Source organism: Barbus barbus (assembly GCF_936440315.1).
Source record: "Barbus barbus genome assembly, chromosome: 35".
NCBI classification, from domain to species: Eukaryota; Metazoa; Chordata; class Actinopteri; order Cypriniformes; family Cyprinidae; genus Barbus; species Barbus barbus.
The window spans coordinates 989,597-1,006,949 of record NC_136763.1 but is presented as its reverse complement, the minus strand read 5'-3'; the positions used below and the strand labels follow the sequence as shown (position 1 = coordinate 1,006,949).

Genomic DNA, 17,353 nt, shown 5'->3' with positions numbered 1-17,353 from the left:
TGAATATATTCTACAAATCACAATAGAAAGGCTAAAGGTGAATGTCAAGAAACCGGTCAAGAACATTGTTTAATATATATATTTTTTTTTTATATATTAAATGTTTAATATTTTTTATTCAAAAATATATTTTTAAAATTTTCAAAGTATTGTTTTTATTAACCTTTTTTTTTTTTTTTTTTTATATTTATTTTATATTTTCATATGTGTATATGTGTGTGTGTGTGTGTGTGTGTGTGTGTGTGTATATATATACACACACACACACACATACATACATACACGCACGTTCTTGGAGGGTTTGGTGAGATTCTGTGATCCGAGCAGCCGTTTGTCTTCACCAGATAATTTATCCAGTCAGCTTAGTGGAGAGATGTGTTCAGATGTTCATATAAACATGTCCGTGTGTATGAGGTGTTTGTGTGTCTCTGATGAATACTCTGTTGAGTTTGGTATCCAGATTTCCAAATATTTCCAGTATTTGTTTGTGAGGTTGTTGTGAAAGTGCTTCATTATTATGGGCTGAAGTGAAAAGCATCAGAGAGTTTGACTCGTCCTTCATCCGCAGAGAAAGACAAGTGTCTGTTGTTGCTGCAGTCCATCGAGTGTCCAGTAGAGGACGCCACTGTTAACCTGATTCTGGAGAATATGATAGCTGTGTGTTCACACACGGGCTCTGTCCCAAATGGTGACCTTAGCTCATCAGGGTGGCTATATGTTGTGTTTAAAGTCAGACAGTCCAGTTTGTAAAAGCATGTCCATTGGTATACAATGATATATATAATTAATTTTTAAAAATGTGCTGTATAAATTAATATTAAGAGACATACATTTTACACACAATATAGTTGCTCTATTCCACCAACAAAACTAGTTCAGAATTGCAGCATAATCAGTGCATCTGTTCAACACAGTGGGGTTGATTCAATGACTCGTTCATAAAGACTGTCACTTGCTTTGTACCTGAATGAATCAACCATTTTAAACAACTCTGTTGAGTCAATAATTCAATGACTCATTCATAAAGACATTCCATTCCCAAACAAATCAGTGTTTTCTAACAAAACTGTTGAGTCAATGACTCAAGTTGCTGTTTTCGGAACCAGGTACTACTACCATACAACTCTTACTATTTCTGCCATATCCTAAAATAACTAAGAATAAAACATCTACTAAATGCCTAATTTTATAAAAAGGTTATAACCCTTGCCTTTACAAAAGTAATATTGTCCCTCAATGGAAACGTTGTGTAATTATAGATTTGGGATTATTTTTAGCTTCACTGAATCCTCATTTTTGGTGCTATAGAAATGGCTGCCCTATCCTCACTGATCATCAGTCATTCGATCCACATCGGCTGCTCCATTTGAGACGGAGCCAGAGCGAACGCAGTCTGATGAATACCCAGGCGTGCGTCAGGTGCCGTTACTGAGCATGCCCAGTAGTTTGTGGGGCTCCATGCCCTGCTGCTGTGCCACACGCTGCACGTCGAAGCCCAGGTGCGTGAGGAACTGGATGACGCTCATCTCCTGCCCCGTCAGCTGCTCTCTGATGGTGGGGCAGGTGGGGTTGCACTGGGGCCACGGGCAGCTGTCAATCAGGTGAAGAGGGCAGCCCCGGGGCGGAGCCTGAGCGCTGCTGCTGTTGCCGTGGTGACGGAGGCTGCGGTCCCAGCACTGCAGCGCTCGAGGAAGTGAGGTACCTTTGACATGGATGTCCATCCAATAACTGGAGGAAAAAGACCGACTTACTGCATACAGAATACAGTAACTGAAGAGTTGCATCATGGATAATGTATGTACTGTACACTGATTTTTAAAGGGGTCATCAGATGCCCATTTTCCACAAGTTGATATGATTCTTTAGGGTCTTAATGAAAAGTCTATAACATACTTTGGTTAAAACTTCTCAATGGTAGCGTAAAACAACTCCCTTTTTACCCTGTCAAAAACAGCTCTGTTCACAGCGATCCGTTTCGGTGCATGTCTTTTTAAATGCTAATGAGCTCTGCTGACCCCTCCCCTCTCTTCAGTGGGGTGACCAGCAGTTCTCATGAGACTCTTAACTTTAGCCGCAGAACTTGCTAACTAGCACGTTATTAGGAAAGGCGATTTGCAAAGATTCATAAAAGAACCTTATCCTCACTTCTTCTGTTGGTGAAGCTGGATCACGAATGATTCGCGCGAACATAGACTCGTTTAGGCAGATCGGGAGGAGCATTCCCTTCAAAAACAAACATAATCCACTTCAGCGGCTCAGATATCAGGAGTAAATGACGACGATGAGAACGGCTTGATTTGAGAAAGGGGTTATATGATTTCTGTAGATTAAAAAAAAAAAACACTGGGTGGATTTTGATCCTTATAGGGTGGTTGTGTACACACACACATTTATGTTCAAACAACATGTGAAAGTCGGCGCCAATAGCCTTGTGGTTAGTGCGCAGACATACAGCACAACTGCGCTCGCTGCGGCCCGAGATCAAATCCTGACTCGTGCTCCCCTCTCTCTTCACCCAAAGCTTTCCTGTCTACTCTACATTGTCCTGTCCAATTAAAGGCATAAAAAGCCCATAAATAAATCTTAAAAAAAAAAAAAAACATGTGAAAGTGAATTTTGCATCCGATGACCCCTTTAAGATATGGTGAACATTACAAAAATTGTTCATTATGATAATGCATAACTGAAATAAATGATTATTTTCTGCATTTTAAGCATACCTACTGAGATAAAGAACAAGTGAACACACACTCACTGCATACTCACCTTCTTGTGATGATCTCATGAGACAAACAGGCCGGAGCGAACATGGCCCTGTCAATCAAAACAAGAGCCAATCAGAGATCAGTTTTCAAGTTGAATTTTTAAATAATTATGTATTTAAAAAAAAACATTAAGTATGTCATGTAAATATTATTACAACAATAAAATAATTATTATTGTTGTGATAATATTTGCATGATAATTAGGCACATTGACCTCTCAAAAGAAACATTTCTTTATTGTTTGGGGGTTTTATAACATTTGGGCCAATCAGAGATCAGTTTGATTGTAAATCAGTTTGGATTTGCAGAGAAAAATATTATTTTATAAATAATAAAATAATGAAAAAATAAAGTATAAAATATATATGATTTAAAAACATATGTAATTTGTAAAAAAAAAAAAAAAAAGTATTAAGTAATATTTTGCTTAAAAAATGAAGCCTATTTTTAGGACTATTGCATTTTTATTATTATTATTTTAATTTGGTGTCAATCTAAACAATCAAGGTGTCAGCTCGAGATCATTTTTATTTGCAGAAATAAATATTGTTTTATAAATAATAAAATATGAAAAATATAATTTCCAAAAATTGTAAAACATTTGAAAAAAAAACTATATATATATATATATATATATATATATATATATATATATATATTTGCATAAAAACGAAGCTTAATTTTAGGACCATTCCATTATTATTATTATTATTTGCATGATAATTAGGCACACTGACCTCCCGAAATAAATAATTAGTTTTTGTCTTTTACATTTGGTGTGAATCAGAAGGATCAAGGGCCGATCAGAGATGAGTTTGACAGTATTCACAGACGTTATCAGATCTGTGATGTTAGGGTAAAGTCACAGATCTGACAGGAGTTCAGGAGCTCGTGCAGCTGAAAGGCTTACGGGACGTTTTTGAAGGTGTTTCTGAGTTCACTGCCCAGGTTCTGGATGTATCTCCACTGACCCTCCTGCACCGGCTGACCCGTCAGATGGACGTTATCAACCGTCAGCTGAGCCTCATCGAACAACCACTGAACCACAAACACTGGCCCTGAGAGAGAGAGAGAGAGAGAGAGAGAGAGAGCGGGCGAGAGACACAGAGAAAGGGAGTGAGAGAGAGAGAGAGAGCGGGTGAGGGACACAGACAGAGTGAGTGGGCGAGAGACACAGAGAGAGAGAGAGAGAGAGAGAGAGAGAGCGGGCGAGAGACACAGAGAAAGGGAGTGAGAGAGAGAGAGAGAGCGGGTGAGGGACACAGACAGAGTGAGTGGGCGAGAGACACAGAGAGAGAGAGAGAGAGAGAGAGAGAGAGCGGGCGAGAGACACAGAGAAAGGGAGTGAGAGAGAGAGAGAGAGAGCGGGTGAGGGACACAGACAGAGTGAGTGGGCGAGAGACACAGAGAGAGAGAGAGAGAGCGGGTGAGGGACACAGACAGAGTGAGTGGGCGAGAGACACAGAGAGAGAGAGAGCGGGTGAGGGACACAGACAGAGTGAGTGGGCGAGAGACACAGAGAGAGAGAGAGCGGGTGAGGGACACAGACAGAGTGAGTGGGCGAGAGACACAGAGAGAGAGAGAGAGAGAGAGAGAGCGGGCGAGAGACACAGAGAAAGGGAGTGAGAGAGAGAGAGAGAGCGGGTGAGGGACACAGACAGAGTGAGTGGGCGAGAGACACAGAGAGAGAGAGAGAGAGCGGGTGAGGGACACAGACAGAGTGAGTGGGCGAGAGACACAGAGAGAGAGAGAGCGGGTGAGGGACACAGACAGAGTGAGTGGGCGAGAGACAGAGAGAGAGAGAGAGAGCGGGTGAGGGACACAGACAGAATGAGTGGGCGAGAGACACAGAGACAGAGAGAGAGAGAGAGAGCGGGTGAGGGACACAGACAGAGTGAGTGGGCGAGAGACACAGAGAGAGAGAGAGCGGTTGAGGGACACAGAGTGAGTGGGCGAGAGACACAGAGACAGAGAGAGAGAGAGAGAGAGCGGGTGAGGGACACAGACAGAGTGAGTGGGCGAGAGACAGAGAGAGAGAGAGCGGGTGAGGGACACAGACAGAATGAGTGGGCGAGAGACAGAGAGAGAGAGAGAGAGCGGGTGAGGGACACAGACAGAGTGAGTGGGCGAGAGACACAGAGAAAGAGAGTGAGAGAGAGAGAGAGAGAGAGCGGGCGAGGGACAGACACAGAGAGAGATGCTCATTTTTTTACTTTTTTACTTTACTTTTTGTCATTTTAATGCTTATTTATTTCAGTTAGCTGCCAAGGCAATGTTTTGATGTTCTCAAATTAAAAAGTTTTCTAAAAAGTTTTTCATCTAACATCTCTAACATTTATTTTATTCAGGTATATTATAGTTAACTAAAACCATATAAAAACTATTTGTTTATTACTTGAAATTAAATAAACCTTATCTGAAAAAAAAGAAAAATCCTTAAACTTATTTCAGTTAATGTTTATTATATTTTAAATAACAAAAATGTTTTTTAGTACATTTGACTATAATGACCCTAACTGAAATAAAGCTGAAATAAAATATAAGACTAAAGCATCATTTCTCGGTTTTCTATAGTTTAACTGGACGCACTAAAACTATATAGACATATTAAAATAAAATGACAAAAAACACAACAAAATAACTGAAATTAAAATAAAAAGATAAGTATAAAAATACAATGTAATTCAAAATCTATAATAGTATAGTATCAATAATACTAAAGTAACTAACTACTGTACAATGATTTGTTGGGGATAACTCATTACAAGTAACAAGTTATGTAATCAGATTACTTTTTTCAAGTAACTAGTAAAGTAACGCATTACTTTTTAATTTACAAGAAAATATCTGAGTTATTTTTTCAAAAAAGTAAAATCTAAAACATTTATAAAACAGTGAAATGCAACTCAAAAAGAATATGTAATAAAATGCAATAATTACAAATAATGCAATAATACAAATATCCTTTATGTATATAATCTCATTTTGTTAACCAGTGTCTTTGCTGCTGACCTTCGATGATCCAATTCAACCATAACAATAAGCAAAGATTATCCAAGATAAACTAACATTTGTTCTTTTTTTATTATTATTGCTGAAGAGTGTTGAACTTATTCTGCGTTCTACTGTACAGCCTGAGGCTTTTGGTGTGAAAGGGCTTTTACATTTGGCAAAAAATATAACTTTTTATATTAAAAACAAACAAGCAAGCCCTGCCCAGATTTAAAAAGTAACTCAAAAGTAATGTAACGCATTACTTTCCATAAAAAGTAACTAAGTAGCGTAATTAGTTACTTTTTTAGGGAGTAACGCAATATTGTAACGCATTACATTTAAAAGTAAGTTTCCCCAACACTGCTTACAGTAATAGTTCAGAGATCAGTGAGTGGTGTGTGGGTGATTCAGACACTAGAGGGCGCTGTGGAGCCACCTACTCTTCAGTGTGGGCTGAACCTTATAACCAAAGAAGCAGTTCCAGTCCTCCCCGTTATACACGTGACTGCAGCGCTCCGGAACCACGCTGTTCCAATACCTGAACACAAAACACGGTCCCACATACAGTATAAGAGCATTAACACATGTGTGAAGAATGTGTGTGTGTCTCACCGCACTCCTCTCTTGATGGCCTCGGTCGGAGCGCAGCTGATCGTGTCGATGCAGTCGGTGCAGAGGTACTGTTTATGATCCAGAAACCAGCCCGAGTCCACCAAACCCCGAACCTGAACCGAACCCAGACCCAGATCCTCCAGCAGCTCCGACACACGGTCCACATTCAGCAGCACTCCGGTACCGCCGGCGCTGAAGACAGAGAGAAATGTGGAGAAATGTGTCTCTGCATCAGTGTCTCATCAATGGATGCTCTGCAGTGAATGGGTGCCGTCAGAATGAGAGTCCAAACAGCTGATAAAAACACCACAATAATCCACACCACTCCAGTCCATCAGTTAACATCTGGAGAAGACAAAAGCTGAAACAGATCCAGCATTAATACGTTATTAACTCAAATACAAGTCCATAATCCATAATAACTCTTCCTCCAGTGAAAGTGTTCTGGTGTGAATCAGGAGAGAAATCTGCATCAAGCAGCGTTTACAAGACAAAACAGCTCTAAACAAATATGTGGCTGGATTTTGATGCGAGAGACAAGAGTTATTATGGATTATGGACTCAATGTATTTAAAGCGTCTTAATGCTGGATGTGTTTGATCTTTAGTCTTCTCCAGATGTTAACTGATGGACTGGAGTGGTGTGGATTATTGTGATGTTTTTATCAGCTGTTTGGACTCTCATTCTGACGGCACCCATTCACTGCAGAGCATCCATTGCTGACACACTGATGCAGAGACACATTTATACAAACCTGATGAAGAAACAAACTCATCTAAGATACATAGAAATGTAGACATAACATTTTAAATTTATTCCATTGTATATACAAATATTTAATTATATTTGGGACTATATTGAAGTTGTAAAAGTAATCTCGTTAATAAAGCCGTAATAAAATGTTAAACATTTGATGAACGACCTAAGCTTAGAAAAAACAAATGAATTTGAATAAAAATGATAAGTATTTAACTAATAAATAAGTTTAAATATAATATAACTTGAAGTTGAAGTGCTAAAATAACTGAAACTGAAATAAAAATAAAGCTAAATAGGTATTTTAAATAAAAGACTAATTTTAAAAATGTAAGTGAAAACTGAAAATATAAAAATAAAAGCTTATTAAAAGTTTAGTAAATATTCTAGTAGTATATAATACTAAAATATGATGGAGTGGGCAGAGCTTGTTTGGCATGATTTGCTCACTGTGAGCATAAAGCATTGATTAACAGCCTCACAGCTCACATTAGATCTGTCTTAAAGGGGCATACACATGACTTGAGAAATCAAATTTGCCTTGATCTTTTGGCATGTAAGAGGTCTTTGTACCATTAAAACATCCTGCAAGTTTCATAGCTTAAAACATCCTCCTCATTATAAACAAAGCATGAGGAGGATTGTGGAAAATGAGCAGGATTTGTATTTGGGGATCTGTCAGTGATTGGTCACCTGCTCCCGGCCAGCAGCAGCACTTTAGCACCGTCCAGACCTTTAGTCACCAGCTCCTTAACAACCTCCTGAATGATCTGAGAACCCATGAACGCATAATCACCTGAACACAGACACACACACACACACACACACAGAGAGATGAATGTGAATGATGGAAAGACGTGTGTGTGTGTGTGTGTGCGCGTCTGTGCGTGCGTGTGTGTGTGTGTGTGTGTGTGTGTGTGTGTGTGTGTCTGTGTGTCTGTGTCTGTGTGTCTGTGTCTGTATGTGTGTCTGTGTGTCTGTATGTGTCTGTGTGTGTGTGTGTGTGTCTGTGTCTGTGTGTCTGTATGTGTCTGTGTGTGTGTCTGTGTGTCTGTGTGTCTGTGTCTGTATGTGTGTCTGTGTGTCTGTATGTGTCTGTGTCTGTGTGTCTGTGTCTGTATGTGTGTCTGTGTGTGTGTGTCTGTGTCTGTATGTGTGTCTGTGTGTCTGTATGTGTCTGTGTGTCTGTGTCTGTATGTGTGTCTGTATGTGTCTGTGTCTGTGTCTGTGTCTGTATGTGTCTGTGTCTGTGTGTCTGTATGTGTCTGTGTCTGTGTGTCTGTATGTGTCTGTGTGTCTGTATGTGTCTGTGTCTGTGTCTGTGTCTGTGTCTGTGTCTGTATGTGTCTGTGTCTGTGTGTCTGTGTCTGTATGTGTGTCTGTGTGTCTGTATGTGTCTGTGTCTGTGTGTCTGTATGTGTCTGTGTCTGTGTCTGTGTCTGTGTCTGTGTCTGTGTGTGTGTCTGTGTGTCTGTGTGTGTCTGTGTGTGTGTGTGTGTGTGTGTGTGTCTGTGTCTGTATGTGTCTGTATGTGTCTGTGTGTGTGTCTGTGTGTCTGTGTGTCTGTGTCTGTATGTGTGTCTGTGTGTCTGTATGTGTCTGTGTCTGTGTGTCTGTGTCTGTATGTGTGTCTGTGTCTGTATGTGTGTCTGTGTGTCTGTATGTGTCTGTGTGTCTGTGTCTGTATGTGTGTCTGTATGTGTCTGTGTCTGTGTCTGTGTCTGTGTCTGTGTGTCTGTGTCTGTATGTGTCTGTGTCTGTGTGTCTGTGTCTGTATGTGTGTCTGTGTGTCTGTATGTGTCTGTGTCTGTGTGTCTGTATGTGTCTGTGTCTGTGTCTGTGTGTGTGTCTGTGTGTCTGTGTGTGTCTGTGTGTGTGTGTGTGTGTGTGTGTCTGTGTCTGTATGTGTCTGTGTGTCTGTATGTGTCTGTGTCTGTGTCTGTATCTGTATGTGTGTCTGTGTGTGTGTGTGTGTGTGTGTGTGTGTGTGTGTGTCTGTGTGTCTGTGTCTGTATGTGTCTGTGTGTCTGTGTGTTTTACTCTGGTCTGTCTTCACTGTGGAGCCGCTCCAAACATCACTGGAGCAGTACGGCACAAACCTGCACACACAGATTCATTATTCATGACAGAGAAACAGCAAATAAAACTGAATTCACTGTGAAATGCTGAAATAGAAAGACTGAAATAATATATTCTCTTTGTAGCTAAATCTGAATGATCTGCATTATAAAAACAGTAAACAGTATAGAAATGTAAAGATGCAGGTAATTTTCTGTGAGGGTTATGGGATATGAAATATTATTATCTGTGTATAGAAGTCATAATCATACACTATGTTTGCGTTCCACCAGTGTGGATTCTCCTCGGGCTGAGACGACAGGATCCCTGTTCCTGAAACACATGGATTTCAGCTTTAGAGGGTCTGACTCTCAGAATACAGTGTTTTTGGACACGCCTCCCTGTTGTTAGGATGCTCTGAGCGTTGCTAGGGTGTTGCTATGTTGTAAGTGTTGCTTAGTTGCTTCGTGTGTGGTGCTTAGTGCTTTCTTGTCATAGGACATACTTATGAACTTTTCATTTTTACCCAATCCTTTTTTTTTTCAAAAGCATGTCTAATAAACTAAAATCATGTAACTTAGTTAATGTAATAACAATTTATTAAATGTTTAACAAAAATGAAATTTTTAGGGCCTTCATTTTTCTCCATTTTATTAAATTTTTCTGGATTTCTGATTTATTAATTTTTTTCCCAAATTATTTTTTTTATTTTTGCTTTCTGAATTCCATTTTTTTCTGTTAGATTTTTTTTTGGGATTTCTGTTGTATGCCCCCCCCCCCCCCCCCCCCCCCCCCATTCAGTTTTTATTTTTTAATTTTTCTGTTTTTTTTTTTTTTTGTTTCTGTTTTTTTTTTATGTTAAATTACATTTTTCTCAAGGGTGTAGGTTTGATCTCGGCATTGGTGGACATAACAGCAGACAACAGACATTTAATTGTTTGATCAAGAGTATTGCTAGAGATAATTCAGTAGTGGCTGATATTGATAGGATCATGTCACAGCATCTCTACTAAATTCTACACCCTTGAAAATCATAACAAGCCATGTCTTACTTTGATAACTAGTTCTCTCCTGAAATATGAAGATATCAAACAACAGATGGTTGTTACTAAACCATGATAACTAACCACAAATTGACCATACTTTGACCACACTAACCATAGTTTAACCATTATTTATATAGCATTTGTAGTAAAAACGCATAGTAAAAAACATGGTTACTACATTTTTACTATAATAAAATCATGGTTATTTTCTTAAGGGATTTGTATTTGTGTATTTTTTTTTTCTTTCTTGCTTTTTTTTATTTTTTTTATAATTGTATTGCCTTAATGGTTTGAAGTTTTGTACTGTTTAATTAAAAAAAGAAATCAGAAAAAAAAATGTTCGAGATACACACTCGAAGTTCCGATCTGAATCAAATGATTTGTGATCCGATTGGAGCGCTTCGAAACAGTGAATCATTTTGCGGCTCAATGGTTTAACTGATTCTGAGTTTATAAAAGCTCTGTTTCTCCATCACTAAACGTGCTTTTTAAAATCATTACAAATGTGGAAATTGGAAAATGAATGTCTCTTTTGATCTGGTTTTTGTAGTGAATCGCTTGAACTGAATGATCGAAGTCACGAGTTCGAATCAATCGAATCGGTTCCCGCGTAAATGACTCACTCAATTGAATCGGTTCATCTGTTTCTCCTGTTTTCTCGTCTTCAGTCATGTTTACACGACACTGTCAGAACTATTACTGGCTCATTAACTGAAATAAGCGAAAAAAGTGTGATGTTTCCACATAAAATCTCCATATTTCCATTCATAACATCCAACACAAATCTATGAACATATTGAGTTGAGGAAACCTCAAAATACATGTTAGATGGACACATTGTGTTTATGATGAGTTTGTAGCTTAATCCACTATATTTGAAATAGTTTGAGCTGCAGTTCAATAGAAATCAGCTGAAAGCATCCAGTCTCTCAAAGCATTTAAGTCAATGTTCAGTTTATTAGTGTATATTGTAATAAATATTTGAGAAATGATTGTTGTATGTGATTGTATTAGTCTATATAGAGGGATAGTCAATACAAATAGAGCAGATGAACAAAGTTAAAGATAATCTTCATCATTCAGCTGAACTCTGCTCATGTTTCAATCACTTCCGTTCTTATATGTTCTTATTACACACATGTATTAGATGTTTTCCAGTGTATTTCTGGAACTTCTCATGTTATATCAGTGGTGTGACCTATTTCAGATGCGGCTGAAATTACAACAGTGGCTACATACACATATATTTAACTATTTGATCAAAATTATTGCTAGAGACAATTCAGTAGCCGCTTGATTTTACAAGAATCAAGGGTGTAGAATTTAATAGGGATGCTATGACATGAGTGACTCTCTGGAAATGAAGTTCATGTGCTCATGAAATAAAAACTAGTCAGAGGTCAAGTTGAAAGGTCAGAGGTCATGACTGACCTGTCCTGGCGGGAGGCCATTTGCTGGAGCTCATGAGTCGCCTCATGGTCTCGTATCTGCTGTCGCAGGTGTGTTTACTGAAGCAGTACCAGCCCCCTGAACAACACAAACACACACCGTCAGATCACACACACACACACACACACACACACGATTGACTGATTCACTCACCCTCCAGGAACATCAGCCATCGCCGACTGCCTCGCGACTCCTTTATGTAGTAGCTAAACCAGAAAACACATAAATATGATTCATTTTATGTTTATTATTTTGATTTCTGATGCATTCCTGTACAAGAGTAGATCACGGCGTTCGCAACACCAAAGTCATGGGTTCGATTCCCAGGGAAAGCACTTGATAGAATGGGTACCTTGAATGCAATACAAGTTGCTCTGGATAACAACTTTTGATAAATGCATTAATGCATATATTCGTTTTGAATAATCAAGACTTTAAGACTTCTCTGCTCACCAAGGCTGCATTTATTTGATCAAAAATACAATAAAAATTGTGAAATATTATATTTTAAAATAGCTGTTTTCTATGTGAATATGTGTTAAACTGTAATGTATTTCTGTGATCTGCAGCTGTATTTTCAGCATCATTACTCCAGTCTTCAGTGTCACATGATCTTCAGAAATCATTCTAATATACTGATTTACTGCTCAACAAACATTTCTGATTATTATCAATGTTGAACACAGGTTTACACTCAAGAGCCTATCTATAGGGACCAGATATGCAAATTAGCCTGTTATAATAAACAATGCATCAACTATACAAATAAATAAAGTCAAAGTAAAAAAACATGAAACAAGATCAACTGAATTATGAAAAAAGAACCGATTCTAAAAGTGATTTGTGTGTGTGTGTGTGCGCGTGTGTGTGTGTGTGTCAGACTTGGCTATATATATATAAAGATCAGTGTAGTTTGCTGGAATCCCTTTGATGTGTTTAAACTGGAGCTTTCAAACCTGCTTCACCATTTTTTGTATCTGTATATATATATATATATATAGGCCTATATATAGGGTATATGATGTCACAGATTATAGCATTACAGATTTTTTTAAAATAAACTTATTTCATTTTAATTGGGGGGAAAAAATGCTTATGTGTTTTTGGATCGGCTTTATAAGTTTTAAAGATTCTTAAAGTTACCGAACGAACCATGTGCGCATGATGTCACTCCTCATATTGATATAGTATGATATGGAAAAAAGATATTGTCTTAATATTTCTGGCCATATCGCCTAGCCCTAATTTAAAAATGTTATCGTGAAAAGTCTACTGAAAATTTAAATAAAAAAATATATAAAATAAAAATAAAATACAAATTCAATAATTAAAAATGCACTACTACATATCGCTAAAACTAAAATTTTTATTTTAAAGTGCATTTATGGAATAAAGCGGCTAGTTGGGGGAAAAATTGGGCTAGTTCATTCTTTTCGGGCGGGTTTTGAGTAAAGTTTGGGCTGGAATTTCTCTGGGATCTGGCAACCCTGGCGGCGCGCGTGCGGGAAGATAAAAGCAGTAATTTGCGTACTTTCACTGAAATGCATAAGTGTCCCAGAAGATGCCGAGACAAACCGAACCGCAGCGATTCTCCCGGATCATTCCGATCATCTCTGCTGCTGTCTGGGAATGCCTCTGATCCTCTGTGTCTGTCAGAGCTGCGCGCTTCTCTTAATTATCTGATTCGTGCTATAATTACAAGAGAGCTCCCAACGAAATAAGAGACTTGAACTGTGATGGAATAAAATAAGGATACCATACACAATATAACCCTGCAAAAACACATCAAAGACCTTTACCGTGGTATTACCAGAGTAGCCTACATAGATAGATAGATAGATAGATGGATGGATGGATGGATGGATGGATGGATAGATAGATATGTTTATGAACGTTCTGGCAAGGTTCTTTCAAAGTTTTGAACAAACGTTCTTCAAGTAACATTAATAGAACGTGGTGGTGGCGCAGTGGATAAGACACATGCCTTTGGTGTGAGAGACCCGGGTTCGAATCCACTGTGAGACACCAATGTGTCCCTGAGCAAGACACTTAACCCCTAGTTGCTCCAGAGGCGTGCGACCTCTGACATATATAGCAATTGTAAGTCGCTTTGGATAGAAGCGTCAGCTAAATGAATAAATGTAAATGTAACGTTGGTTCAAAGTTATCTGCTCTTTAATAATGTTAACAAAAGCATTTATACATCATTCATGGAACATTTTAGTTGAACATTCGTCTAACGTTAAATAATAAAATGATGCTACTTGTTTCTGAGCGTTCAAAAAACATTGATATATTTATAGATAGTTAGAGCTGAATTTTTATTTAAATATGTTCCTAACAGTGTTCTCACATTCTCAGAACGTCCTTAACGTCCTTCTCTCAAAGTTACCAACAAATATTCCTCCAGTAACATTAAAAGAATAGTTCTGAAAATATTAATAATCTGTACATTTTTTGGTTAATATGTTATTTTTTTGAACATTCAAAAGTAATGTTTCCGTAATGTTTGTAAAATGCTAAAGTTGAATGTTCCCTCAACTTTCACATAACCAAGAAAAAACACTTTTAAAAACTTGATGTTTTGAACGTTGAGAGAACATTCTGAAGTAACGTTCATGTAATGTTCGCAAAATTCTAAAACGGAATGTTCCGTTGATGTTTGTATAACTAAAAAAATAAGTTATTAAAAACGTGATATTTTGAACATTTAGAAGGCATTCCTATTTAACGTTTTTCATAACTTAATGGGAACGTTTGCAGAACGTATATATATATATATTTTGTGACTTGCATTGCTGATGATTTTCCCAGTGATGGATAATCAACCCTTGAGAGCTTTGAAGCTACAGCCTTCCATTCAGCAGATGTTTGACCACTACACCACACAGAAGCAGAAACATACTGAAAGCGTCACTGACCCAGCAGGTGACCCATCATTACAGGTGACCGAAGAGTTCCTCAGGAACTGAAGCTTCATCTCCTGGTCCAGTTTCTGAGTCGAGCAGGGATACAGGGATTGAGCCAAGTTCTTCACCTGAGTCATGAAGCTCTCCATGTTTCCCTCCACAGCTGTGAAGTCCAGAGGAAAGCTCTCGGGCGTCTGAGTCCGCTGACCCTGAACCCTCCTGCCCTCAGCCGACCCCAGAACCAGCAGAACCAGCAGAACTCTGATCATCTCCATGCTTCTGTAAATCCACAGAAGGTTCATAAAAACTCGCTGGATCCTTTCATCCTGAAGCGAACAGTCTGTCCTCCTCCTGCGCTCAGATCACGGCAAGTGTCTCTGCCCCTCGTGGGCTCATTATTTGGTTTGTTTTTTTATTGCAGCCCTCTCAACCAATCAGCAGACAGGGCTGGTCAAAGGGGGCGTGGTCTAGTGACATGTGTCCCTTTGATCTCCAGCGTGTTTAGTGTGAATACAGACATGTGAAGAACCAACACTGAATGAACTTTATAATGCTCAGAGGGTTATTATAGTTTACTAAAACTAAAACCATTACAAAAAATCATAATCATATATATATATATACTTATTTTGTTTTGAGCTAGTCAGCTATCCCAAACATTTCTCATTTATGTTCAGTTTAATCTGAAATACTAAAATAACTTTCAATAAATAAACTAAAAATTAAAAATAAAACTTAAACGCATAAATCATTTCATTACTTAAAAGAAAATACTTTTGCTATAATACATGCTATATTTTTCATATAGTATATGTATATAGTTTTTAAAACACACACACTCATATATATATATATATATATATATATACACTTAGAATTTTTATATATTTTATTATATATATATAAAATATATATATAGTTTGTCATTTTTAGTATTTTTAAATAGTGTTTTTAAATAGTCTATATAGTAATTTTATTAAACAAACCTTTAACTTGAGACATGATGAAAACAAAAATGAGACATAAAGCTGACTATCTGACTATCTATTATATTTATATATTTTATATATAAATATAATAGATATATATATATATAGGCTATTTATAAATAATACAAACTTTAAATTATAATATATACACACAACAAAATTACTAAAACTTTATCATTTAAATTAAAACAGAAAATAATATATCATTTAAAAATTATCATAAACTATAATCATATTTCAGGGCTACTAAAATAACACTGGCTCATATTTAATACGTGATTTTGTTATTTACTACTATATTTGTCAGTATTGTGTTGATGTTTTATGGATTTTATGTACACAAACTTGTATATTAAATATATATACTATATTTACATGTGTGACCCCATATATATATACAGTATATATATATATATACACACACACACATACACACACACACACATTTTTTAAGGTTCAAACTCCATTAAGAGAGTCTCAGCCTCAATCTGATGAAACGTATGTAAAAATAAACAGAATATTAATACAGTTCCCGAGTGAGATATGAAGTATGCTCGCTCTAATGTGCGCACGAGTGTGTTTGTGCTCTGCAGGTGATTTCCTCGTCAAAATAACACAAAACAAATTCAGAAGTTTTTAAATGGACTGGAAAAACACACTCGAGCAGTGATTTCCCTAAATGACTTCCGTTTGGCAGCATATGGCCTTTGCTCAGAGAGGTCAGGCAAACACGCTGTTCAAAGGGCCGTTAGGAGAGAGTTTGAAGTTTTATTTCCTCTGCTGATGGTCTGGACGGATAAGGACGGAACTGTTTGTTTGTTCAGACGCTGGTCATTTCCCCAGGGCTCCTGTACTGCAGGTGAAAGCGAACACAAACACCAGCATAAACTCAGCACAACACAAACAAAATACAGTGTGTTATATGTGTTTTAGCAGAAGCTTTTATTCGCATTTGTTGCATTCCTGCAGCTTGAACAGTAGATAATTGCACTAGTTAAGGTCATGGGTTCAATTCCCAGAAAATGCATGAACTGATCAATTTTATACCTTCAATGCAATGTAAGTCACTTTGGATAAAAGCATCTGCCAAATGCATGAATGTAAATCTTAATAACTAACAATACAGAAAATATTTCCACAAGACAAAGACTTCAGCACAGTGTTGGGTAGACAAGGATTATTTATATTGCACAGTTCATGCACAACGGTCATTCAGAGTGCTTTATATAAAAACAAGTTTAAAATAGACTCAAAAAGTGCATAGAAAATAATACGTTTTCTTGTAGACAATAATTTAAAAATTTCAAATTAATAGTCAATTAATTTAATTTATGTTGATATTATAGTGTAAAATGAGTAATAAATAACATGCATGAAAAAGAATGTGCATTTGTAGAATAACTGTATTTTTTTAAATGTTATTATGAGTTTAATACATTTTGCTGTGTTGTACATTGGTCAAATAAAGAAAAGTAGTAAGACTGAAATACTTTTTTGTTTTATGCACAACTTCAAAAAATAATTTTTACAGTTGTTAAGTTTTAGTTTTAGATTATTAAGTACTTAATACATCAACTTAAACTTAACAAAAAGAGAAATGTTGCCTTGGCAACTAGCTGAAATAAAAGTATTTTATATATAATTTATTTCAGCCAATGTATATTTTATTTCAAGTAATGAAATAATGAAGTAAATATTAACAAATATATTTTTATAGTTTGAGTTTGCAATAATAACCGTGCATATCATCAATGAACCAGTTATTATAGTGAACT

At 37.1% G+C, this 17,353-nt stretch overlaps 2 protein-coding genes across 2 annotated transcripts in view; one reads left to right on the top strand and one right to left on the bottom strand.

The window, feature by feature from the left end:
* The window catches only part of LOC306855257 (pyrroline-5-carboxylate reductase 1, mitochondrial-like), a 251,100-nt gene that overhangs the window by 163,955 nt on the left and 69,792 nt on the right, over positions 1-17,353 (top strand). The window lies entirely within an intron of this gene.
* On the bottom strand, positions 202-14,977 carry LOC306855270 (palmitoleoyl-protein carboxylesterase notum1a-like). The gene is made up of 11 exons (XM_079393833.1): positions 14,602-14,977; positions 11,834-11,886; positions 11,663-11,758; positions 9,458-9,518; positions 9,168-9,226; positions 7,821-7,923; positions 6,372-6,563; positions 6,200-6,297; positions 3,676-3,823; positions 2,767-2,814; positions 202-1,728 (listed from the first exon to the last, which is right to left on the bottom strand). Exons 1-11 carry the CDS (start codon positions 14,889-14,891, stop codon positions 1,416-1,418), a joined length of 1,461 nt encoding a protein of 486 aa, XP_079249959.1. The 5' UTR covers positions 14,892-14,977; the 3' UTR covers positions 202-1,415.

Excerpts from the sequence above, each read along its gene's own strand:
- LOC306855270 (XM_079393833.1), bottom strand. The coding sequence starts at position 14,891 with ATGAACCTTCTGTGGATTTACAGAAGCATGGAGATGATCAGAGTTCTG. Across the intron at positions 9,519-11,662 it reads ATGGCCTCCCGCCAGGACAG|GAACAGGGATCCTGTCGTCT; the intron begins GTCAGTCATGAC and ends CATGTGTTTCAG. Across the intron at positions 7,924-9,167 it reads CACAGTGAAGACAGACCAGA|GTGATTATGCGTTCATGGGT; the intron begins GTAAAACACACA and ends GTCTGTGTTCAG.